This window comes from Oryctolagus cuniculus, chromosome 4 (assembly GCF_051225735.1).
Source record: "Oryctolagus cuniculus isolate XC-2025 breed Fujian yellow rabbit chromosome 4, ASM5122573v1, whole genome shotgun sequence".
Lineage (NCBI taxonomy): Eukaryota > Metazoa > Chordata > Mammalia > Lagomorpha > Leporidae > Oryctolagus > Oryctolagus cuniculus.
Window position 1 is genome coordinate 79,951,340 of NC_142870.1, and position 25,598 is coordinate 79,976,937.

Here is a 25,598-nt window from a genome sequence, read left to right on the forward strand (position 1 = left end):
ACAGTTCAGTTGTGTGCCTAGGTTGTAGGAAAGGGACTAAGTAGGGGGAGAGAAGGTATAGGGGGAAAGTGCTGATTAAAAAAAAAAGCAATAATTATATGAATCTATATATGTAGAATTACTTATACATGTATGAGGGTACCTCAAAATGTGATTTAAAAGATACATTTATTGATTCAAAAAGTTAATTAAAATCCATTCTAGTTTTTTTTTTAACATTTATTTATTTGAAAGACAGAGTTACAGAGAGGCAGAGGCAGAGAGAGTGAGAGAGACAGAGAGAGATCTTCCATCAACTGGTTCACTCCCCAGATGGCTGCAATGGCTGGAGCTCTGCTGATCCGAAGCCAGGACCCGGGAGCTTCTTCCAGGTCTCCCATAGGGTGCAGAGGCTAAGGACTTGGGTAATCTTCTACCGCTTTCCCAGGCCATAGCAGACAGCTGAATCGGAAGTGGAGCAGCTGGGACTCCAACTGGCGCCCATATGGGATGCCAGCACTGCAGGTGGCAGCTTTACCCACTATACCACAGCGCTGGCCCACCATTCTAGTTTTTTTAAAGGGCATTTTTAAAATAAATTTCTTGAAGATACTTTTATATGTGTTTATTTTAATTTTCTGGCACCAAAATAAACTTATTTATTAATATATTAATTATTTCAGAAGCAGAGAGAGACAGAGAGAAAACACTCCTATTCATTAGTTTACTCCCAAAATGCCTATAACAGCCCAGGCTAGACTAGGTCAAAGCCAGGAGCCAAGAACTCAATTCAGGTCTCCCATGTAGGTGGCAGGGATTCAACTACTTGAGCCATCACCTTATGCCTCCCAGGCTATGCATCAGCAAGAAGCTGGAATTGGGAGCAGAGACTGAACTTGAACTCAGGCACTCTGATATGGGATGCTTTAGAACATCTAACCACTAGGCTAAATGCCCACCCCAAACTTATCTTTTAATCCCATTTTCCACAAATTTTAAAATTTTATTTATTTATTTGAGAGACAAAGAAACAACAATTTTATCCACTGGCTCCCTCCCCAAATATTCCCAATGGCAGGGGCTGGACTGGGCCAAAGGCAGGAGATGAAAACTTAATCCAGGTATCCTATACAGTTAGCAGAAACCCAATCACTTGAGCCCTCACATGGTGCCGCTCAAAGTCTGCACTGCAGGAGGCTGGAGTCAGGAGCCAGAGTTGGATACTGAACCCAGGCACTCCGATAAGACCGGCAGACATCTTAACTGCTAAGCCAAATGCCTGCCCCTCCACAAACTTTCTGAAGTACCTTGTGTAAGGAATGCTTGAAAGAACAACCAATTTGGTAATCTAGGGATGGTGACATTTATTTTTTTATACTTGCATGTTAATATAATGGTCTGATTTTACAAGACCAAGAAGAAAATGAAAGTATTTTCATTGTGGAAAAAGAAAAAAAAAGTTCCTGAAATTTATGATAGTAACAAAAGTGATAGGGTACTTAGGAATAAATTCTATGAAAGTTTAACAAGATCTTTTCAGGCTAAGTAAATGGAGCATTATAAAATATTGATGGATTAGAGGTCTCCAATATAATAAAAATGGCAATTCTCCAAATTAACCTATAAATTCAAGGCAAGCCTAATAAAATCTCAAGAGAACTTTTCACAGAACTTGACAAACTAGTCCCTGAATGCACATAGAAGAGTGAAGGGCTCAACAGACAGGACAATTTCAGAGATGAATAAGGAGAAAAGATGACCCTATCAGATATCAAGATGTTCTAAATCTACAACTCAAACAGTGTGGCTCTGCATAGAAACGGCTAACATACAAGAAACAGACTAGAGAGTGTATAAACAGACCTACAGATACAGGGGAATGTATCTGGTGACAGAGGTGACATCACACATTAGTGGGGGGTGGGCAAGAGAGTAAATGAACATAGCTTGCTGGCCTTCCTTCAGAACCCACTCTGGAAATGCTACACAAGTGACAGGCAGGTGAACAGAAGACAGAATATAATGTAAACACACTGAGGGCAGGCCTTTGGTGTAGTAGTCACGATGCTGCTTGGGACACCCACACACCCTATCAGGGTGCCAGGGTTTGAGTCTTAGCTCCATTCCTGATTCTAGCTTCCCTGCTAATGTGCATCTTGGGAGACACCAGATGATGGTTCTAGGAGTCCTTACCACCCAGGTGCGAGAACCAGACTAGTTCTGGGCTGCCTTTGACCTGCCCTGTCCCAACTATTGAGCACATTGGGAGAGTGAACCAGCAGATGGCAATCTGTTTCCTTGCCTGCCAAATAAAATGAAAGTTGTGAAAATTTTTAATCAAAAAAAAAAAAAAAAAAAAAAAGGTGTTGAGGGGCCAGTGTTTGTGGCCAAGGCTTGTGATGCTGAAATCCTAGGCTGGTTTGAGTCCCAGCTGCTTTCCTTCTGATCTGATTTCCTGCTAATGCGCCTGAGAAGGCAGCAGAGGATGATCTAAGTACTTGGGTCCCTGCCTCCTACATGGGGGACCAGGATGGGCTTCCTGGTTCCTGGCTTTGGCCTGGCCTAGACCTGGCTGTTATGGCTACTTGGGGAGTGAACCAACAGATGGAAGATCTTTCTTTGTTACTCTGCCTTTCAAATACATCAATAAAATAAAAAGCATCGAGAAATCTTTGGGGAGACAGGAAGTAGCCGAGTATCAGTGGATATACAGGAAGTATCAGCATAGAATAGATGGCCATGCATGGGATGGGTTGGCAAGAATGTCTCCTTGTGTTCTCTTTCACATAGGGTTCCAGGTGAGTCACTGCCCACCTCATCTCTGTGGGGCAGAGGCAGAGTACCATCAGCCCTGAGTCACTGAATATAGGAACAGTGTTAGGATAGAACTAGCATCTAGCTGGTAAGGGAGTCAGCTAACAACAGGTACAGACCAGTGTCTTGAACCCTGAACAGTCAGTCCTAACCCCTATTCCAATCCTAAGGGAGAAGTTATGATAAACAGCAGAGCTCAGGAAAAAGATACAGGAAAGCGGGATTGATCAAGCCCTGACTCAAATTACGGAGGTCACCACCCTAAGGAGCAACTCCCACCACTGCAGACATCCCACATCATCACACACTCAATAAACTCATCAGAACAATCTGGATTTCAGTGTCCACTCCTAGGGAGACATTATCTGTGTGGGGAGCTAATACTCCCCAAATCATATGAGCTCACAGGGGGAAGGTGCAATTGTTTAGCAGTCCACACTAAAAGAAGTAGAATCAATGGGCCAGACAGACAGAAATTTAAAGCACATGTAAGAAATGTTTAATAGTATAAGGGAAACAACTGGAAACGTGAAGTAGGAATAAGAAATTATATAGAACAAACAATAATTCAACAGTTGAAATTAAGAACTGAATAAGTGAATATATTAGCAGAATAGATACAGCTGAAGGATAAATTAGTGAGGTGAAAGATCAGATCAAGAAACTTATAGAGGAATTAAGAACAGAAAAAGGAAAAAAATGAAAGTTAAGAGATTAAGCTGAAGTGTAATATAAATCAGAAGGAGAAAAAAACAAATTATAAGGACAAATTTGTAGAAATAATGACTGACAAGTTTCCAGAATTAGACAGAAAAAAACCATTGATTTAAAGAGCTCACAGAGCACTAATAGGAGACATTAGAAACAAACAAACAAAAAACAAAACAAAACCACCTATGCTCCTTAGAGTGAAATTTAAGAGAAATACAGCCAGAAAAGAGTAAAGGCTTCTAGAGAAAACTTGCACCATCTTGAAAGAAACAAGTTTCTGTCTGCTCTAGAAGACTTCACGCCCTGCTGTGAGCTGGAAGACAATGGTACAGAAAATATGGCACAAAAAGAAAACAAATTTGAACCTAGAATGTTAGATGAAAAATACAATTAAATTTGTTTTTGTCTTCCTTTCAGTTTTGCCTTCATGCCTGAGATGGTTCCATTTTTCCTTGTGTTTCTTTCCTAAGCTCTACAGGCTCTTGCTTCACTTCCTCCTCTTACCTCACCGCCTTGTCGCTAAGCTCCTGCTTCTCTGCTCAATGCTTTTGATTTCAATAAATAGCTAGTCATTCAGCTATGAAAATTCCTGGGCATATATTTTGTCACAACTTTCATCTACTCTATGTTAATGTTTCTCTGAAAGTATTTTTTGCATAGTTTTACTTTTCGATTTCTTTCTTCTTTTTCCTCTAAAAATAGTATAGATCTTCTGCTGGTCTTCTTTGATGATTTTTTTTTAAAGCAGATAAGAAAGGTTTTCCTGGCCCAGCTATTTATAGAAGGCTTATGTGTAAGGACTGGAGTTTCCCTTAATATCCAGAGTTGGGCATTAGTATGTTTAATATTTACTTCTCCATGTGACAGTACACCGCTGTGGTCATCTCACCACCACACGAGGTAAAGCCTCTGATCTTCTTCCCAATGTTACAAACTAAGGGTATAAGAAGTTCCCCCTCTGGGTAACCTGCTCATCTTTGAGAACTGAATTATGCTAGTTATTCCTGCTGTCTAGAGCCATAGCATCCCCTCTGTTTTCTCACTTGCACTACTGCTTGCTAAATACTGCTTTTGGCAATCCTTCTAGCTACTTTTTGGCTTGGTTTTAGAGCCACAAATGGAGTTTGTACTCTTTTTGTTGGGTTCTACAAAAGAATGGGGAAAGGGGTAAGTTTATATCTTCACATTGAAAACCAATGTAAACTATCACTTAAGTATGAGGGTGAAATTAAAATATTTAAGTTCTCAGAGGGTTACCACACAAATATATTCTTTGAAATTAACATCAACCAAAAGAAAAAATAAATACAAAAAGGGTATCCAAGATTTAAGTATTAAAAAAAGACAGACAGCAGAAACAGCAATCCAAAGACAGAATTCTGTATGACACCAATGTGGTAGAAGTGTAGGTCAGAGCTATGTGCATCGCTCCTTTGGTGTAGCATTTTGAGCTGGGCAGTCTTTGAGATCATGTCTCCTCACTTGGCAAATGCCGAATCTCTAAGACCCTTAAAAGACCCATTTTGTCTTGTGACTAGATGCTCAGTATGCAGCACACAACAGAAAGCTAAAAAACTGTGAATCAATGAAGGTCACTTCCATATGAAGGCAGAGATTCTTGTTCTTCTGATGCACCAAGTTATTCAAATGAACTTTCCCCTAGACTTAAAACATCAATAACATACCATGACCTTTTCTCAAATTTTGGCCAAAGCCATGAAACTTCAGTTTAAATTCTCATACTCTTCCTGGGTATGTGGTGGTTGAAAGGAGTTGCTTTGCGTGTTCAGCCATCTGTCATTACAAAAATCTGACCAGATTTTTAGACTGGTTGGATGTGGAGGGAAGAGGTGGTAACAATGGACTCTCTGGCAAAAAAACAACACCAAACAAACAAACAAAAAAATCAGTTTATGGTGGGGGAAGGGCAGAGTGGTAGAATAAAGCTCACTGCTCTGAACAGTGAAGACCTACTTATTCAAATTGACTTGCTCTAGTTTCTCTCTCATCTTCCACAACACCATCCAGTCTGATAGTATTGACTGACCTAATAAAAAAAGATTTTTGCTTCATCCACTGAGGTTCTGGGTTTGGAAGTTATTTTCTCTTTTCTCCTTAATTCTCGCCAAACCACAAACAACTACCCTCCAAGAGGGTCTGTTTTTGCTTGTTTTGGAGCTGCACACTTATAAAAATATTTGATTCTGGTCTCCTACCCTACTTTAGACCCAGAGCTCATAGCCAAGTGCAGAATAATCTGGAAGGGATGGTGGGCTGAAAATATGTACCTTGGCTATGTGTTCCCTACTGAGCAGCTGACAACATTCCTTATAAAAGATATGAACAAATGTCAGTCTCCTGGTCCATTTGGGACCAGGCTCTCCTCCCGGATAGTTTGTGATACCTCTGCATGCATGAAGATCTCCCAAGAGAAGGGAGCCCTTTTATCCTTGAGCTGAGCAGAAGATAGCACTGGGGTCCTGAAATTGTCACAATTCACTTTGAATGGTGTCAATGGGAGAAACACACACACACACACACACACACAAAACCCCACATTTTTAGTTTAAAAACAAGTTTCAGGAATGACTTTTGTTGGAACTGGCCAAGTGACAGATGAGAAAGTTGTTTTACTAGCACTATGTCACATGGGAAGTAGAGATGTTAAAAAAATACCATGTGTCTTTCATAAAGCATTCAACAGTGCATGGTACAATGCACATAACACATATATACATAAACCAACTACACATAATTAGTAATCATTATAATCTAGTGTTTATAGCTCACAAAGTATTTTTACATTATCTTATTTAATCTTCACAACAAACCCCAGAGGGAATTTCTTATTAGATCATACTAGTAGAGAGACAATGGCATAGAGCTGGGTTCTGGTGACAGATGTGGGGTTCCAAGAATTCAAGTGGTCATAAGATTTAGCTGTCATCGGGAAGATAATTTAAGAACTGACAAGCACAGTATCTGGTTTTAGGTGTTCAGCTTATTGCCTTGAGCAAGTGTCCTTATTACTTTTTATTTCAGTTTCCACATTCTGGTTTTCTTATTTCCACTGCTAATGGGCTTTAGGAGCAGACCTGGGTTCAAGGAGAAACAATGCTTTTGAGTTGGTGGTAAAATGTGAGCTCCTCCATTAAGGGCAACTGAGACTACTTATTTGGTCAGAACCTTGGTCTTTGAGGAAATGCTCGTGTCCAGCTGGACAGGACCTGAGCTCCTGAGCTGCCCTAAAATGATGCCACTCAACACCAAGAATGACAATGTGAATATTACCTGGAAAGTAACTATAGCCCTAATGTGATCTGTAATATAATATGACGGCAAAGATAGCCAATTCAATCTCGTCCATTTAAAAACAATTATAAAAGATTATAGGAGACAATCTAACTGTATTCTGCTTGATCAGATCACATCTGGAATTCACTGTTCATTGGCATATTTAATTTCAAGACAGTCATTGACAAACTGGCAGCCCTCAGAAGAGAACAATCAGGACTGTGTAGTGCCCTAAGTTTTCAAATGCTCTGCTACATTTATTCCTCCCACAAGATGATGGGATAGATTACTCTGCACTGGTGACTTGGTTTTAAAAAGTTCCTGTCCTGTATTTTTTTTGTTCTACTTAATACCATTGGTTGATCTCTTTAATTAACACACAATTATTCTTAGGCATTTAAATTTAACTGAAAAGTGATCGCTGTTAAATATAAGAGTGGGAATAAGAGAGGGAGGAGATGTACAGTTTGGCACATGCTCACTAGGACTTACCCTTAATGGTTGAGCTAGAAACGTGCCATGGTATACCAAATCCCATTAGTTGCCATGTACCAATGCCATCTTACTAGTCAAAGTGATCAGTTTAAGTTCCTAATTGATCATAATGATAGGATTAAGTGTCAAAGGGATCACATAAACAAGACTAGTGTTTGTTAATACTGATAGAATTAAAAAGGAGAGAATGATCCAACATGGGAAGTGGGATACACAGCAACTCATAGAATGGCAGATGTCCTAAATAGCACTCTGGCCTCAGAATCAGCTCTTAAGGCATTTGGATCTGGCTAAAAAGCCCATGAGCATATTTCAGACATGGAAAGCCAAGACACTGTGGCAAAAAAATAAAAATAAAAAGTGACCTAAATAAAGGATCTCTGTGAGTGAGATCCCAGCGGAAAGAACAGGCCATCAAAGAAGGAGGTACCTTTCTCTGAAGGGAGGAGAGAACTTCCACTTTGACTATGGCCTTGTCTAAATAAGATCAGAGTTGGTGAACTCAAAAGGCTTCCATAGCCTTGGCAGCTCATGATAAGAGCCTCAGGTGATTATTGACGTCATAAATAAGAGTGTCAATTGTTAAATTAACAACAGGAGTCACTGTGCACTTACTCCCTATGTAGGAGTCTGTCCTTAATGTCTTGTACTATGCGAATTAACGGTAAAACTACTACTCAAACAGTACTCTATACTTTGTGTGTCTGTGTGGTGCAGTCTGTTGAAATCTTTACTTAGTATATACTAAGTTGATTTTCTGTATATAAAGATAAATGGATCTTGATGAAGAATGGGATGGGAGAGGGAGTGGGAGATGGGATGGTTGTGGGTGGGAGGGAGTTTATGGGGGGAAAAGCCGCTATAATCCAAATATTGTACTTTGGAAATTTATATTTATTAAATAAAAGTTGGAAAAAGAAGTTCCTGTCCTGTTTCCCTTTCTAAATATTTAATAATCTAAGGTCTATCCAAGCACAAGCAGAAGAGTGTAAATGTCTACTAAAAAAGTGAATTTTGCTCCCAAAATTTGTAAGGAAAAAGACCTGAAGTTGGCACTGTGGCATAGCAGGTTAAGCCAGCTGGCAGCGCTGGCATCCCATATGCATGCAGGATTGAGCCCTGGCTGCTCCACTTCCGATCCAGCTGCCTGTTGATGGCCTGGGAAAGCAATATAAGATGGCCTAAGTGCTTGGGCCCTGCACCCCTGAGGGAGGCCCAGAGAAGGCTTCTGGTTTCCTATCAGCCTAGCTCTAGCCATTGAGCATATTTGGGGAGTGAACCAGCAGATGAAAGACCTCTCTGTCTCTCCCTTTCTGTGCCTGTAACTCTACAGACAATAAATATAAATAAACCTTAAAAAAATAAAATTTATATGGAGGCTAGTACTAGGAACTTAGATATGTGTAATAAAACCATGAAAAAGCTGTTGCATGAACTTCCCAATAACAAGAGAAAATTGAGTGAGGCCTAGATGATCATTTGTCAGAGATTTAGTTAAGTCTACCAATAGTTACTAAGTACTTGCTATGTGATAGCCACCAAGTGTCACAGGTAGAATCAAAGATGAATAAATTCTAGTTCTTGCCTTAAACGCATGCAGGGTAGGAGGAAAGCCTATGTAAACGGATACATGCATCAACAGGGCTATACACAAGGCACAGAGGTAGACCCGTGGGTTTGAAGAATGAGTAAGAATTTGTGAGGAGTAGGACAGGCAAAAGGAATACATGTCGTGTGTTTGTGATCTTACCAGTATTAGGTACTGCTGTGGAAGTGTGTCTCAGGTACAAGAGACGGATGCTTCAGAATTTAACAAGAGTTGAAAATTCAACCTTTAAGACCTTTCACAGCCTCTAATAAGATTGTACAATCTCTGGCGATTCTCTGGAAAGTCCAGCTCAAGCCAACTGCTTTAATAAAATCATGCTCAGTTCTGTACAAATGGAATATTAAAACATCCCAGAAAAATGAGAGACTTTGCAGTTTGTAAGGTGTGCTATAGTCTTAGAAATCACTCGTTTATGCAACATCTAGAAATCATCAGATAAGAAAAATTAACAGTGTTAACCCACAAATCAAATCTATTTTTCCTAGTGGTATGCTTAAATTCTGGACTCCTAATCAGAATTTTTAAGAAGCCTCTTACAATAATAAAACTTAAGCCAATTCTGTCAATAACTCTTCCCTTACCTTGCTTTACTTTTCTTCATAGCATCTATAACTTTATTGTCCCTTGTGTCCCACTGCAAGCTCCTTGAGGACAGAAAATGTCTGTCTTGTTCACTGTTGTATTTTCAAGCCTGTAACAGTCACTATTATGTTAGAGCTTTCATTTCATGTACTGAATGAATGAATGAGTTTTTAGCTGAAGGGCTCACTGTACAATATGTGCATTAGATACATACTTTGTTGTGATTCAGCTGCCATGTCTGTTCTACCTAAGCAGGCTTTGTAATTCTGCCCTTCTTACCATGTAGATGAATCATGGCTTTGTAACTTTCAAAACACTTGACAAAAATAAAATCCCACGACTAATGAAAAGTAAAGATTTTGGGAAGAAGATTATTAATAAATTTCAATGGTAGAAGGAATAAGGGGAAACTGTGTGCCAAGTACTTCTCTGGTTCCTTAACTCAGCCTGTAGGCTCTCTACACCTGGATCAAACAGAATTATCCTTTCATTTTCAATGGTATTCACAGATACAAAACTCATTAAAAAATGTGTGTATCACCTCCATGGACCTGGACAGTAAAATAGTGTCAAAATGCTAGAGCATGGTTCTTTCTCATTCTATACCCAGTATCTATAGGGAGATGTTGAGTTTACTGTGCCAGATATTGGGGATACCCCCCTAATCGGCTTTTCACACTCTGGAACGTCTGGAAGGGCCCCGAGGAGTGGCTGACCTTTGTGACCAGACTGACCCTTCTGAGGCTATGATGAGGCAACAAAACTCCTGGTGTGATGATCTAAAGATTACTGAAAATGGGCACTCTCTCCTCTTTTGATTCCATTCTTCATTATCAGTGCTACTGTCAACCCTTAACTTGGAACTTAATTTAGAAGTCAATCAAGAACTTCATTATGTTTAAAAATTAATTTATTTGAGAGGTAGTAGAGACAAAGAGATAGAAATCAGAGAAATCTCCCATTACTACTTCACTCCCCAAATGAAGCAGGAACCCGTAAAGAACTCAATCCATTTTCCACGTGGCTGTCAGCAACCCAACCTCTTGAGCCATCACCGCTGCTACCCAGGTTGCACATTAGCAGGAAGGTGGAATCTAGAGCAGGGCTGGACTCAGACCCAGGGACTCCAATAGGAGGTGCAGGAGTCCCAAGTGGCTTCTTAACTGCTGTGCCAAATGTTTTCCCTCAGTTTTCATTTCAGACATTGCTCAATCTCTCTCAAACTGGGGATCTTAGTGTCATCTTTAGTTTTTCCTTCTCTTTTATTTCCTATTAACTCATCAGACCTATTTAAAAATGATCTTCAATCTGCCCCTCCTTTTCCACCTTTATTGTCAAAGGATTATCATATGCCTCTCCTAATCCCTCCTATTTATCATCACTCTGAAATTTTAAGAACACCCAATTTCATCTGGTGATCCTTAATTTAAAAACAAAAATCCCAACACCACCACCAAAGATACCCAAACACTTCAACAACTTCCCAGTGTTCAATGGCTATTCCGTGGCACGGAGTTCAAGATATTCTAATTGTGTCATCATTTATTATTACCCCCTCTCCACACCTTTTTTTCAACCAAGGTCACCTATCACCATCCTCTTAATATACCAGACTCAATCAGTCCCCATGTTTTGATCACACTTTCTATGAGGTAAACATTTAAAAATAGTCATTTTTGAAGATTAATTATATTCACATTTGAGGATTATACATTATTCAAGATCAAAATGAAGTTTCTTCCCTTCTAGGTCTTCCTCTACTATTTCTTGGCTTCCTTCTGTTTTAAACTTCCATGAAACTGTCTATTCCATCCATTTGGCCAAGGTCATGCTCTACTTGAAATTTAACCCGATTCTTCCACATTTCTCTTAGGTGTTCATGCCCTGTATCAAATAAACAGTAACTTCCTGGTGAAGGTTACTCAAGGAATTTTTTAGGCTGATTTGTTCTTCAATCAAGTTATTAACTACTAATTAGTCAAACCCATAAGCATGTAAATTTATGTTGCACGGGGCAGACGTTTGGCAGGCATCTTAGGCCTGCATCCCATATTGGAGTGTCTTGGAGTCTCAGTTCCTTCACTTCCTATCCAGCTTCCTGCTAACATGCATCTTGTGGATAGTAGATACTCAAGTGCTTGGGTCCCTGCTACCCACATGGGAGACTCTATTACTAGAGTATAAACTTACTTTATACATAAGATGCCTGTCCTGAATTAACAGGACTATATTCTCCTATTGCTGTTATATTACAATATATGTATGTATTTTGGTTTTGTTCATGCTTCCAGTCTCATAATTCTCATACCCCTTGTTACTGCCTAAATGAAAGCCTATGCCCTTTTGTCCTTGGTTCCTGAAGCAGCTTCAGAGCAATAAAGGTCAAAATATAGTAATGTTGGGGTGCTTTAGGCCTTGGAAGAAAAATCTTCCTGAACCTGTCTTACTCTCAACTGCTTTTTCTTCCCAAGGTAGGTCACAGAAACTAGAATTTCTCTTCCCTAAGGTGTGCCAAAGTATAAAAATATACTCTAATGTCCTCCCACCCCCCTTTCTGTCTTATAGCTGGCCATAAAAAACTTCTATGACCTATCTTGCCTGAAAGTAGATCATGAGACTCCCATTCCAGAAGGGTTCTTGCCCCATACTTAGGAGGAACACATGCTGCACAGAGAGCCCAAGAGGAATCTGGACAGACAGGCCTTGCTGGGTTTTCCCAACCTAGTTCATTAGCATTAGACACACTCCTTCCGTCCAGTCACATTTCTGCACTGTTGTCCAGGCTTCAATCAAATTTATGCAGTGAAGTTTCCATAAAAACCCTGACAGACAGGGTTCTCAGAGCTTCTGGACACTTGAGCCAGAAGTCACCCATATGTACCCCATATGCAACCCAGACCCACAGGGACAGAAGCCCTTGCACTCAGGACCTTTCTAGACCTTGGCCCACATCCCACATCTCTCTTCATCTGGCTGCTTATTTGTACCTTTCAAAATATCCTTTATAATCAACTGGTAAACAGTGTTTCTCTGAGTTCTATGAGCCACTTTGGCAAGTTAATCAAGCCTAAAAAGGGGGCTGTGGGAACCCCAACTGGTAGCCAGCTGGTCAGAAGATCTGCAGGGCTAGACTTACAACTGATGTTTGAAGTAGGGGCAATCTGGTGGGATGGGGTCCTCAAACTTGTGGGATCTGATGTTCCCTTCAAGCAGTGTCAGAATTAACTGGAGAATGCCCAGTGAGGGTCCACTACAGAACTGATCACTTGCTTGCTGGTGGAAACCTCCACATACTTTGGGACCATAGAGTTATCTGTGTTGTGAGTGCATAGCAGAAGAAATTAAATTAGTTTTTCTTCTATAGGCTCAGAATCACCATTTAATAATCTTACGAATTTATTTCTGCATATGAATAACAGTTGCTATTTGGGAGTAGAAAGGTGACATTATTTTCTCCCTTGCTTCATTATTTTCTATTTCTGAACTTAGGAGAGTATGGCCCTATTACCTCAAAATAAAAAGTCAATGAATTAATTTATGAATACTGAAAACAAGAAAATTTTAAATGTCAACGAACAATTCTGTGAAAATACGTTATAATTTATTTTATATTTTTGGACTTCAAAAATCTTTATCTGTAAAACGTGGACATATGAAAGAGAAAGTAACTGGGTCCTTTCAGAAGTTGTGGTACCAGCACCTTAAAAATTAGCTGAAAAAGATCTTAGAACCAGCAGAACACTCATTAATGATGAAATCTGTCCAAGTACTGAATACAAAGACTTAGTGACAGCATAACATTCAGCTTTGCATATGGGTGCTGTTTCGAGTCCCAGCTGCTATACTTCTGATCCAGCTCCCTACTAACAGCCTGAGAAAAGCAGTGGAACATGACCTAAGTATCTGGGTCCCTGCCACATACATAGGATACCTGGATGAAGCTCCTGGCTTGCGGCTATCTGGCGAGTGAACGAGTGGATGGAAGATTTCTGTCTCCCTCTCTCTTTCTAACTTTTTCAAACTAAATAAATAATAAAAATGCCAAAATTTTAAGAAAGTATATGTTAATTTAGGATGTTATGTATATTTTCCTGGACAAATCAGTACTTTTTAAAACTTACTTATTGGAAAGGCACAGTGATAGAGAAAGGTGGGGGGTGGGGGCCTGTGGCATAGTGAGAAAGCCTCTGCCTGCAGTGCCAGCATCCCTTATGGGAACCGGTTCTAGTCCTGGCTGCTCCACTTTGAATCCAGCTCTCTGCTATGGCCTGGGAAAGCAGTGGAAGACGGCCCAAGTCCTTGGGCCCCTGCACTCACATGGGAGACCTAGAAGAAGCTCCAGGCTTCTGGCTTCAGATCAGCTCAGCTCTGGCCATTGCGGGAGTGAATCAGTGGATGGAAGACCTCCCTCTCTCTGACTCTACTTCTCTGAAACTCTGCCTTTCAAATAAATAAATAAATCTTTAAGAGAGTGAGAGAGAGATAAAGACCGATTGTCTATCCACTGACCTCCCCTCAAATGACTGCAACAGACTGATTTGAAGCAGGCCAAAGCCAGGAGCCAAGAACTCCATCCAGGTCTCCAGTATGCATGGCAGGGGCCCAAGTATTTGAGACATCATTTTCTGCCTTCTCAGGCATAAAAGCAGGAAGCTGTATCAGAAATGAAACAGCTGGGACTCAAATCGGCACCCTGATACAGGATGCTGGTGTCACAAGTGGCAATTTAACCTGATGTATAACAACGCTGACCCCCTACCCCTTGCCAATAAACAGTAAATTTTTAAGAGGTAGAGATACTGACATCTTTCAAATGTTTATACATCTCACCCAACATTAGCCTGTAGTACAGAGTAATCCATATAAAAACACAATATTCATTAAGAAACAAATAAGTATCATGAGATAAAAAAACTAGCTTGAATATAATTAACTGAACCCATAGACTATCTTCCTTTATTTGTTAGGACAGCTAAAGAATTTAGGATAGAAACTCTTTTCAACCTATACCCTTAACCCAGCAATTACATTTTAATAAAATAATTCTAATTGCTAAATACTAAATTAAAACATTAGAATACTTTCTTAGTTATCTACAGTTTACTTAAGTTGTTAGTTTCCTAAGCTGATTTGTTTTTGTAAGCTCCACAGTGTCAAAAGAGTTCAATAATAGATTTATTAGTCATATAATTTATACATAATTAATATAAACATTATTTCTCTAAAGAAACTTAAAATATACCTTCAATGTAGCCAAGTTCTAATCTTAAAAAGAGGAAGCACTCAATTAGTTTTCTTCTTAGTTCATTTCTCCAGAAGACCAGACCGTAAGGACTTCTGGAGTCTAGCTATGTTGGCATCCAATGCCGCAAGGCCATTTCTGAAGTCTTGTTCATCAAGAGACGTGAATGTTGAGAAAGAAGAGATGCTCCAGTCAGACATCAAGTCAGAATTGAGAACACTGCCATCACAGGCAGTGCTGCCTTTCACTCGAATGCTGCTTTTGTGACAAGCTGAAGGGCCCTGACAGGTAGCCTCTGGATCCTCCCTGGCAACAGGGATCTTACCAATTGCTTCCTTTATTTTCTTCAGGAGCTGTTTGTCCTCCGTATCAGCTGTTCTGGAAAGTTTTTCATGTGCATCTTCTACTTCTTGTCTTGACGAACAAGTTACTGCATGTGCACACAGTTTCTTTTCTGTTTCAGAGACAAGTCCACTGTTGCCGACGAGTTGTGTGATAGCAACACTCATCTGCGGCTGGGGGGACAGTCTCTTTGAAAGTGGTGAATTCATTTTAGAAGTGCTTCTAACAAAAGGAATGTAAACTGTACTATCCAAGTTACATTCATCTTCTATTACAGTCAAAGTTTCATTCTCTGCATCTGAATCCTGCTTTGAAAGGGCAGAAATAATTCCAGACGCAGGTTCTTCTTCCCTGCCGCTAGTGTTTCTAGGTTGAGGGCCTTTTGATGGCAGAACATTTTCATAAGGTCTATCTGGCTCTGTCGTTTCCTCATTTTTAATTGTAGACAGTGGTTCCAAATGTGCAACACTGTGATTTGTTTCTAACTTATTTAGGTAGCTCATTATGGAAGTGTGAGCAGGGGCTGGATCATGCTGAAGTTGTCTATCATAAATGTTCAGAAGTGATTTGGTGAGGTTATTCCCAGACTTGCAGCGCGCACTGTCCACACTAAGATCTGAGAGCAGCTTGGCCATACTGTTCTGTAAGGTTCTGTTAAGGGAATTTAGCACACCAATTATTTATTTCAACCTGTTTCTTTCATACACACACATTGCTAAAGAAAGGATCTGAGGCAAGTGTCTGGTTCTCAACAAGAAAACAAGCAACTAAAAAAGCAAAACATAACCAAATAAACTTTAGCAAGAGTAAATTAAAAATGACGAATGATTTGGTCTGCATCAAGTTTAATATTATATCTAGAAGTAGAGACTCAGAATGGTCCCTCATCCTCCAGGTATGAAAATGCTTTCTTCTTAGACAACACTACAAAGTGAGTCTTTAAGTGAAAGCCTAATATAGCTAGGGCTAAGATGTAAAGCAAAATGGAAAAGTCTATTAGAAACTAAATCATTTTTTTCTACTCAAAAAATATATGCCAAGAATACTTGAGTGGTTAGCAATAATTATCTTTTTTTTTTTTGAAAGATTTATTTATTTATTTGAAAGTCAGAGTTACACAGAGAAAGAAGGAGAGGCAGAGAGAGGTCTTCCATCCGCTGGTTCACTCCCCAATTGGCTGCAATGGCAGGAGCTGGTCCTACCTGAAGCCAGGAGCCAGGAACCTCCTCCAGGTCTCCCACGTGGGTGCAAGGGCCCAAGGACTTGAGCCATCTTCTACTGCTTTCCCAGGCAACAGCAGAGAACTGTATAGCTAGTGGAGCAGCCGGAACTTGAATAAATGCCCATATGGGATGCTGGCACTGCAGGCGGCAGCCTCACTCGCTACACCACAGCACTGATAATTATCTTTTATAATTAGGTATAAGCAATAGCTCATCACCAGAAGTGTGATAAAAAGAAAACCACAAAAGGTTTGAAAAAAGAAAGAAATGGAAATCTACTGCCAACAACAGCTGTCACCTTGGGTAAGTCATTTAACCTTTCTGAATCCCCATCTCAACCATAAAATGTAGATACTACTTCACACTTAGAATGATTAATTAAGTCAACAAAAGATATAATGGTAAAATGCTTAGCACAGTTTCAGCATAAGCAGGTATTTATTTGATGGCGGTTTTTATGAATGGACTCGTAAAGCCATTTTGCACCAAGTCTTTAGTCTATTTGAATTGAATCATACATGTTCACACAAATTAATGAGAAAAAGATAAATACCAGTTTCTAAAAGATATACAGGGCACCAACAGGTAGTTAATAAAAAATTACAACCAGATACCAGCAGTTTTTAAAAAGATAAATGGAATATCATAGGTAATTAACAAAAAATTACAACCAGAAAATAAGAATGTTTTAAGAATTCAACTTTTAACCAAATAAAATTAAATTTTTTAAAAAATTTTATTTTATTTATTTGAGAGACAGACTTACAGAGAGGGGTAGAGCTAGAGCCAGAGAGAGGGAGAGGTCTTCCATTGGCTAGTTCACTCCCCAAATGACTGCAATGGTCAGAGCTGAGCTGATCTGAAGCCAGGAGCTTCTTCCGGGCCTCCCACGATGGTGCAGGGGCCTAAGGATTTGGGCCATCTTCTATTGCTTTCCCAGGCCACAGCAGAGAGCTGAATCAGAAGTGGAGCAGCCAGGATTCAAACCGGTGCCCATATGGGATGCTGGCACTACAGGCCGGGGCTTTAACCTGCTTTGCCATAGCACTGGTCCCAAGTTAAATTTTAACAACACTTTTTTCCTTCATCAAATTAACATAATAAAATAAGAATAATCTCACTGTTAGGGAAGCTTGGAGATTCGGGTACTGCTAATAGGATTATAAACCAGTATAATTCTTCTAGAGAACAAATGGGCAATTTATGTCAGAAGCCTTAGATTTGCACATTCCACCTCTGTGATCCACCTGTTTTCACTTCTGGGAGTTTATCCTACTGACACACATATATATTTACAAAGATTTTATAATAGAAAATAGATGGACAAATCTTTTTTTTCAAAAAAGTACAATGATCTAGGTAAATTATTGCCTAATAACATCATAGCCATTCAGTCATGTTGCAAAGAATATTTACTGAGGGAAAAATGTTCATTATATACAGACATTAAAAAGAGTAGGCCATAAAGTAATAAGATACGATACTATTTTTGTAATAATACTAGCTTTGTAAAAATGGTAACAGGAAAATACTAAAAGCAAATATCTAAACAGCTAGTAATAATTATATATCTGGTATAGAATTGGGGGAAATTTTACTACCAATCTGGCTTTTACACTGTCACCTTAAACATGCTGTATTCTGATTTCAGATTGCTTTTCAAATGGCAATGGCTCTTCTAATAATGCCTCTCCTACCTCTTTTGAAGAACATAATGAGAATGATATCAGCAAGGTGGCTATACAAGAGTTTCCCAGTTCCTGGCCTCCTCACAGAATTCCAACTAGCAACTATCTTCGAACAAGAATATCTTCATGAACATCCCAGAACTCAGGAATGAGGCTGGGACACTCTTGAACCACAGAACTGAGAAAAGCTGCATTAGAATAAGAGGGGAGCCAGTTCAAGTCCTGGTAGCTCCACTTCTTGTCCAGCTCTCTATGGCCTGGGAAAGCAGTAGAAGATGGACCAAGTCCTTGGGCCCCTGCACCTGCATGGGAGACTGGGAGGAGGCTCTTGGCTCCTGGCTTCGGATAAGTGCAGCTCTGGCCATTCCATCATCTGGGGAGTGAACCAGCAGATAGAAGATCTCTCTCTGTCTGTCTCTGCCTCTCTGTAACTCTGCCTTTGTAATAAATAAATAAATCTAAAAAAAAAAGCAAAGGATAGAAAAATATTCCATATAAATGGAAATCCAAAGAGTGGGGGTACTTACACTTATATCAGACAAAATATATTAAGTGAAAAACCATTAAAAAAGGCCATTATATAAAGTTAACTCATCAAGAGAACATATCTATACATATGTACACCCAACACCAGAGTACCTAAATATATAAAATAATCATTAAATGATCAGAAGAGATAGAATATAACAGAATAAACCTCAATACCCCACTTTCACAATGGACAGATCAGCTAGACATAAAAACAATAAGGAAACATTGGACTTGAATTACACTTTAGATCAAATGGATATAAAAGATATATATATATATAGAACATTCCATCCTACAGCAAGGGTATACACATTCTTCTCTGTGCACACAAAACATTCTCCAGGATAGATCATACATTAGGCCACAAAACACATCATAAGAGGTAGGCATTTGGTGCAGTGGAAAGATGCCAGGTGGGACACCCACATCCCATATTAGAGTGCCTAGTGCTTGGGTTCTAGTCTTGGCTCCACTTCCAACTCCAGCTTCCAGCTAATTTTGCATCCTGGGGGGTACCAAGTGATGGCTCAAGTACTTGGGTCCTTGCCACCCATGCGGGAGGCTAGGATGGAGTTCTCAGCCTCTGGCTTCAGCCAGGCTGAGCCCTGCTATTATAGGCATATGGAAAGTAAATTAGGAGTGAGAAGATAGCTCTTCCTCACTTTCTGCCTCTCATTAAAAAAAAGAAAAAAAAGAAAAATACATGTCTAAGCAAACTTAAGATTGAAATCATATAAAGTATCTTTTCTAATCACGATAAAACTAGAAATCAGCATGAGAATTCTTAGAAAATTTACAGAGATGTGAAAATTAAGCAGCATGATCATGAACAACAAATGGGTAAAAGAGGAAATCAAGGGGGAAATAAGAAATATTTTGTGGCAAATGAAAATATAATAAAACTTATGGGATATAGGAAAGTAACTTAAAGAGGAAAATTTATAGCTATTAAAGAGGAGAAAAATGTTAAATAAGCAATCTAATGTTACACCTCAAGGAACTAGAAAAGTATGAACAAACCAAGCCAAATGTTAGAAGTCAGGAAATAATAAACATCAGAGCAGAAATAAATGAGAGACTAGAAAAACAATAAAAAAGAAATCAACAAAACAGTTTTTTTCCCCACAAAATCAATAAACCTTCAGCTTGATTTAATAGGGCAAAAAATGCAACTAAGGTCAAAAATGAAAGAGAAGACATTATAAGTGACATCATAGCAATGCAAAGGATCATATGAAACTACTATCCACAAACTGGATAAAGTAGAAGAAACAGATAAATTCTATAACACATATTATTTAAAAAGACTCAATCATGAAAAAACAGAAAAGCTGAATAGACCAGATAAGGATACTAAATCAGTAACAAAGTCTCCCACCAAAGAAAAGGATCTGATGGCTTCAGAGCTAAATTCTATCAAACCTTTTAAGAAGAACTAATATTAATATTTCTCAGACTCTTCAAAAAAATTGAAATAGAATTTTTCCAAACTCACTTTATGATATCAGCATTATATCAAGGCCAGAAAGGGGTACAAAAAAATAAAATAAAAAGGCCAATACTCCTAATGAACAATGATGCAAACATCTTCAACAAAATACTAGCAAACTGTACTCAGTAATGCATTTAAAAAAGTCATTCACCATGATCATGTGGTATTTAACTCTGGAATACAAGAATGACTCAATATGGGTAAACCAATGAATGTGATGTCACATTAACAAAATGAAGAATAAGAGCCATATAATCATCTCAATAGATGTAAAACAAGCATTTGACAAAATTCAATAACCTTTCACAACAACAAATAGAGGCTATAGAGGAAATGTACCTAAACAATATAGGCCACACACATATGATAAGCCTAAACATAACATTAAACTTAATGGAGAAAAGCTGAAACTCTTCATCTAGCACCGGGAACAAGAAAAGGATGTCTACTGTCACCACTTCTTTTCATCTCAGGACTAAAAGTTCTAGCCAGAGCAATTCAGCAAGAGAAAAAAAAACACAGGTGCTCCTTGACGTATAATGAGGTTACATCCTGATAAATCTAAGTTGAAAATATCATAAGTTGAAAATACATTTAATACGTCCAACAAATCACATGTGAATCACTGTTAAGCTCAGATGCTCCTCAAGCTAAGATGGAGCTATATGATCATTTTGGAAAAACAATAAAAAAGAAATCAACAATTTTGAGCTATATGCTCAAAAATGTATCATAAAGTCAAAAAATTGTTAAGGTGAACCACTGTAAGTCAGGAACCATTTGTAAAAGGCATCCTAACAGGACTGGAAGAAATGAAATTGTCTCTGCTAAAAATATGACCCTCTCTCTCTATACAGCAAATCCTAAAGATTCCACCAAAAAAAAAGTTGTCAGAATGAATAAACAAAGTCAGTAAAGCTGCAGGATATAAAAAGCCACCTATAAAAAATCAGTAGCTGGGCTGGCGCTGTGGCGTAGTGGGTAAAGCTGCCGCCTGCAGTGGCATCCTATACGGGTGCCAGTTTGAGTCCTGGCTGCTCCACTTTCAATCCAGCTCTCTGCTATAGCCTGGGAAAGCAGTGGAAGATGGCCCAAGTCCTTGGGCCCGGGCACCCACATGGGAGACCTGGAAGAAGCTCCTGGCTCCTGGCTTCGGATTGGCACACCACCGGCCGTAGAGGCCATTTGGGGGGTGAACCTGCAGATGGAAAACCTCTCTTTGTAACTCTGTCTTTCAAATAAATAAAGTAAATCTTAAAAAAAAAAAAAAAATAGAACAGTGGTTACCAGAGGCTAGAGAAGGATGTGTGTGGAGAAGGGAATCAGGAAATGCTGGTATGTTAGTCAAAGGGTATTAAGTTTCAGTAAGATAGGAGAAATATGTTTTGAGTTCTACTGCACAGCAAGGTAACTATTGTAAATTCCAAAATTGCTGAGAAAGTAAATCTCAAATATTTCAACTCTACAAAAAAAGTGAGAGGTGATGGATGCCAATCAGCTTCATTCAATCATCCCATATTATATAAATAAAGCAAAAATCACACTGTATCTCAAAAATATATATAATTATGATTTGTCAATGAAAATAATATTAGTTTTAAGAAAGAAGCTAATAAGCTATCTCAGATAAAAATATGCTAGTGGAACATATCTTCAAAGGAATGCTGTAATGAATAATAACCCACTAATTAATCTGATCAGATTGCCTACTCTAATTTTTTTGCATTAATTTTTTTAAAGATTTTGTTTATTTATTTTGAAAGTCAGAGTTACACAGAGAGAGGAGAGGCAGAGAGAGAGAGAGAGAGAGAGAGATCTCCCATCCACTGGTTCACTCCCCAATTGGCCACAGTGACCGAAGCTGCGCCGATCCGAAGCCGCGCCGATCCGAAGCCAGGAGCCAGAGGCTTCTTCCGGGCCTCCCGTGTGGGTGCAGGGGCCCAAGGACTTGTGCCATCCTTCACTGCTTTCCCAGGCCATAGCAGAGAGCTAGATCGGAAGAGTAGCAGCTGAGACTAGAACTGGCTCCCGTATGGGATGCCGGCACTTCAGGCAGGGTGTTAACCCGCTGCGCCACAGTGCAGACCCCTGCATTAATTTTTTTTTTTTTTTGACAGGCAGAGTGGACAGTGAGAGAGAGAGACAGAGAGAAAGGTCTTCCTTTTGCCATTGGTTCACCCTCCAATGGCCACCGCGGCCGGCACACCGCGCTGATTCGATGGCAGGAGCCAGGTGCTTCTCCTGGTCTCCCATGGGGTGCAGGGCCCAAGCACTTGGGCCATCCTCCACTGCCTGGCCACAGCAGAGAGCTGTCCTGGAAGAGGGGCAACCGGGACAGAATCCAGTGCCCCGACCAGGACTAGAACCCGGTGTGCCGGCGCCGCTAGACGGAGGATTAGCCTAGTGAGCCGCGGTGCCGGCCCCCTGCATTAATTTTTAAAAATAAATATTTATATTGAGGTTTCTTCAAGTCTAACTTCAAGTCTAACAAAACATTACCTTTGCTACAGACAAAATCAGGGACAAGAAAGGAAGGAAGGCACAATAATGCTATTAAGCTTAATCTCTGGAAATGAATATCAATCACTAAGCTTCCAACGACATAAAAACAGAATGTGACTCACCATTGTCTCTGAAATTAAAAGAAAAATCTCTGTAAGCTAAGATATGAGAACATGTTGAAATTTTAAAGAAAGTGTATGTGAGCAATTAACTAGCTACAAAGTAGACATATCTGTATTTCTACTACACAGGATACAGCTCAACACATAATCTGTAATCCTTAGGAAACTGGCACATGTTCATAACAAGAAATACAGGGTCTTTGTAGGCTACTTATAAAAAACAAATTACTTTCAGTAACCATCAGCACATGTAACAGTGGTCTTTGAAGCTATGAAAAAAATTTGCTATTTACTGAAAATGTTAGTTCTCACATTTTAAGCTTATAACATGGTTGCAGTAAAATTTTTAATAAAAGTGATAAAGATGTATTTTAAAATCACTGGCTTGGGAGATGGGAAAGATGGTTTATGATATTTATTTAGGCCTTGTACATGTAACCTCCAGTCAGATATACTCCTCTCTAAAAGTCTGAGTAAGGCATTAAGAAATTAAAAGACACATACAGAGCACATACCTCTATCTGACTAAGGTGTAGGACTGCAGGGAAGGAGGAGGGTGGATAAGCATGCAGGTATCTGTACTGTCAGATGCTGCGCTTTATCCCCTTATTCAAAGTAAAATTAAAGTGGTCACAAGCAGCCTAGCTATAGCACTGGAGATGTACCCAACTGAGTTGTATAGGATGTCACCAAACGTTAACTAGTAATCACTAATGTGGAAGCATTTAGATAAAATTAACAAAAGCTGTTTTAAGTTTTTAATTTAAAAGACAAACCAAGGGGCCTGTGTTGTGGTACCCCATGTGGGCACCGGTTTGAGTCCCAGCTGCTCCACTTCCAATCCAGCTCCCTGCTAATGCACCTGGGAAAGCAGTGGAAGATTTCCCCATTGTTTGGGTCCCTGCACCCATGTGGGAGACCTGGAAGAAGACCCTAGTTCCTGGCTTCTGTCTGGCTCAGCCCTGATGTTGCCACCACTTGGGGAGTGAACCAGTGAATGGAAGATCTCTAACTCTGCTTTTCAAATAAATAAAAATAAATCTTTAAAAAAAATTTTTTTAAAGGACAAACCAAAAATTGACATCAATGAGTATACCTGCATCTTGAAGCTGTTACTGAAACTTCATAAAAGTATATGGCAGACGAACCTCTATAGGAGACACCATGCTAAGCCTGCCCATCATGTTTTTATAATCATTTAAACAGTGCAGTGAATCTAACAGGTGAGCTAGTAGTCATGAGGCAGGATCTGTGTCCAGCATAAAAACTTTAACAGAAATGGGAAAAAGCTGACAGCAAAGTTCTGAGAGTCTTCAGAAACAGAGAGTAAAAAGTCTACATCCAATATTTTTGACATCATCTTTTCTAACTACACATGGTGTTCAAAATTAATAACCTTTTACAGTTCTTATCTACAGCTCTCTACTGGGGTAAATGTTAAAAGGAGGGACCTGAGGCCTGTGCTGTGGTGTAGTAGGTTAAGCATCCACCTGAAACACTGGCATCCCACATGGGTGCCAGTTTGAGTCCCAGCTGTTCCACTTCCGATCCGGTTCCTGTTGGTGGCCTGGTGAAGTAACAGAAGATGGTCTAAGTGCTTGGGCTCTTGAACCCACGTGGGAGACCTGGAGGAAGCTCCTGGTTCCTGGTTGTGGATCAGCCCAAATCTGGCTGTTGTGGCCATTTGGGGAGTGAACTAGCAGATGAAGGACCTCTCTCTGTCTGTAACTCTGGCTCTCAAGTATCTAAAATAAATATATATATATATATTTTTTTTTAAAAAGAACCCTATTACAAGCTAATGCTTTTTAATTCCTATCTATAGTGGAGAAAGTAAGTTTGTGTTACTTTGAAAGAACATGAAAATAAATATGCTATCTGCTACAGAATAGGTAGAATTCCTCAATAATGAGTCATCTTCACTCAAAGAGAAACTATTCAAAACAAGAAGCAGGGGCTAGCACTGTGGTGCACCAGGAAAAGCTGCCATCACCAATGATAGCATCCCATATGGGCACTGGTTTGTGTCCCATCTGCTCCACTTCCAGTCCAGACCACTACTAACCAATGGTCTGGGAAAAGCAGTGGAAGATGGCCCAAGTGCTTAGTCCCCCACCGTCCACATGGGAGACCCACATGGGAGACCCACATGGAGTTCCTGGTCTCAGTCTCTGGCTAATGTGGCCACCTAGAGAGTAAACCAGTGGATGTAAGACCTCGCTCTCTGTCTTTCCCTCTTTCAAATGAATAAGTAGTCTTTAAAACTCACACACACACACACACATACACACACACACATACACACACACACACTCACACGCGCGTGCGTGCCCGCACACACACACAAGAAACAAAGCCGAAGGAATCTGAAATCCTGGCTAAAGTCCCAGCCCAGGTACCAACTAGTTGTGAAAGTTTGGAAGTCAGGTAATTCCCTTTGTTTCTTTGGGCTTCCATTTACATTAACTTCTAGAACTGTTACATGCTGTTTACCTACTCTGGAAGACTATGTTTTTGTTACCAACATTTTTTGGTAAATGCACTGTACATGTTCAATAGTACTTGATCAAGTTTACCCTTAAAAAACGTGATCTCCTTATATACATCATATTCAAGTACTAGAATAAGCCCTCTGCTTGATGATGTGGACATTTTGGCACTAAAATGATTAAATATTTTTATGTGTGCTTTACAAATATGCATTTGTGATATAATATATAATAAATGGTTGCTGAATAAATGAATAAGCAAATAAATTTATTCACTCATCCATTTCTCAGGTAAAACATGTAAAGGTTAACTTAAAATAGGCATGGAGTTGCCACAAGAAATAAAATAGTTTAGCTAAAGCCATACCATGTGATAGAGGGAAAATTCTGGAAGAAATTAAAATACATGAAATCTACTTCAAGCTCCATTATTAATTTTTATTGATACTCATTTTTGTATTTATGAAAATTCAGATAATAAAA

At 39.4% G+C, this 25,598-nt stretch overlaps 1 protein-coding gene across 3 annotated transcripts in view; it reads right to left on the reverse strand.

Moving 5' to 3' along the window:
• Positions 1-14,643: 14,643 nt before the first annotated feature.
• The window catches only part of CCDC14 (coiled-coil domain containing 14), a 50,099-nt gene continuing 39,144 nt past the window's right edge, over positions 14,644-25,598 (reverse strand). For all 3 annotated transcript variants that reach the window (XM_051859251.3, XM_089331825.1, XM_070072227.2), the window contains one exon: positions 14,644-15,719. In XM_051859251.3, coding sequence (XP_051715211.1) covers positions 14,789-15,719 — 931 coding nt within the window. In that variant the 3' untranslated portion in view covers positions 14,644-14,788. The remainder of the gene's footprint in view (positions 15,720-25,598) is intronic.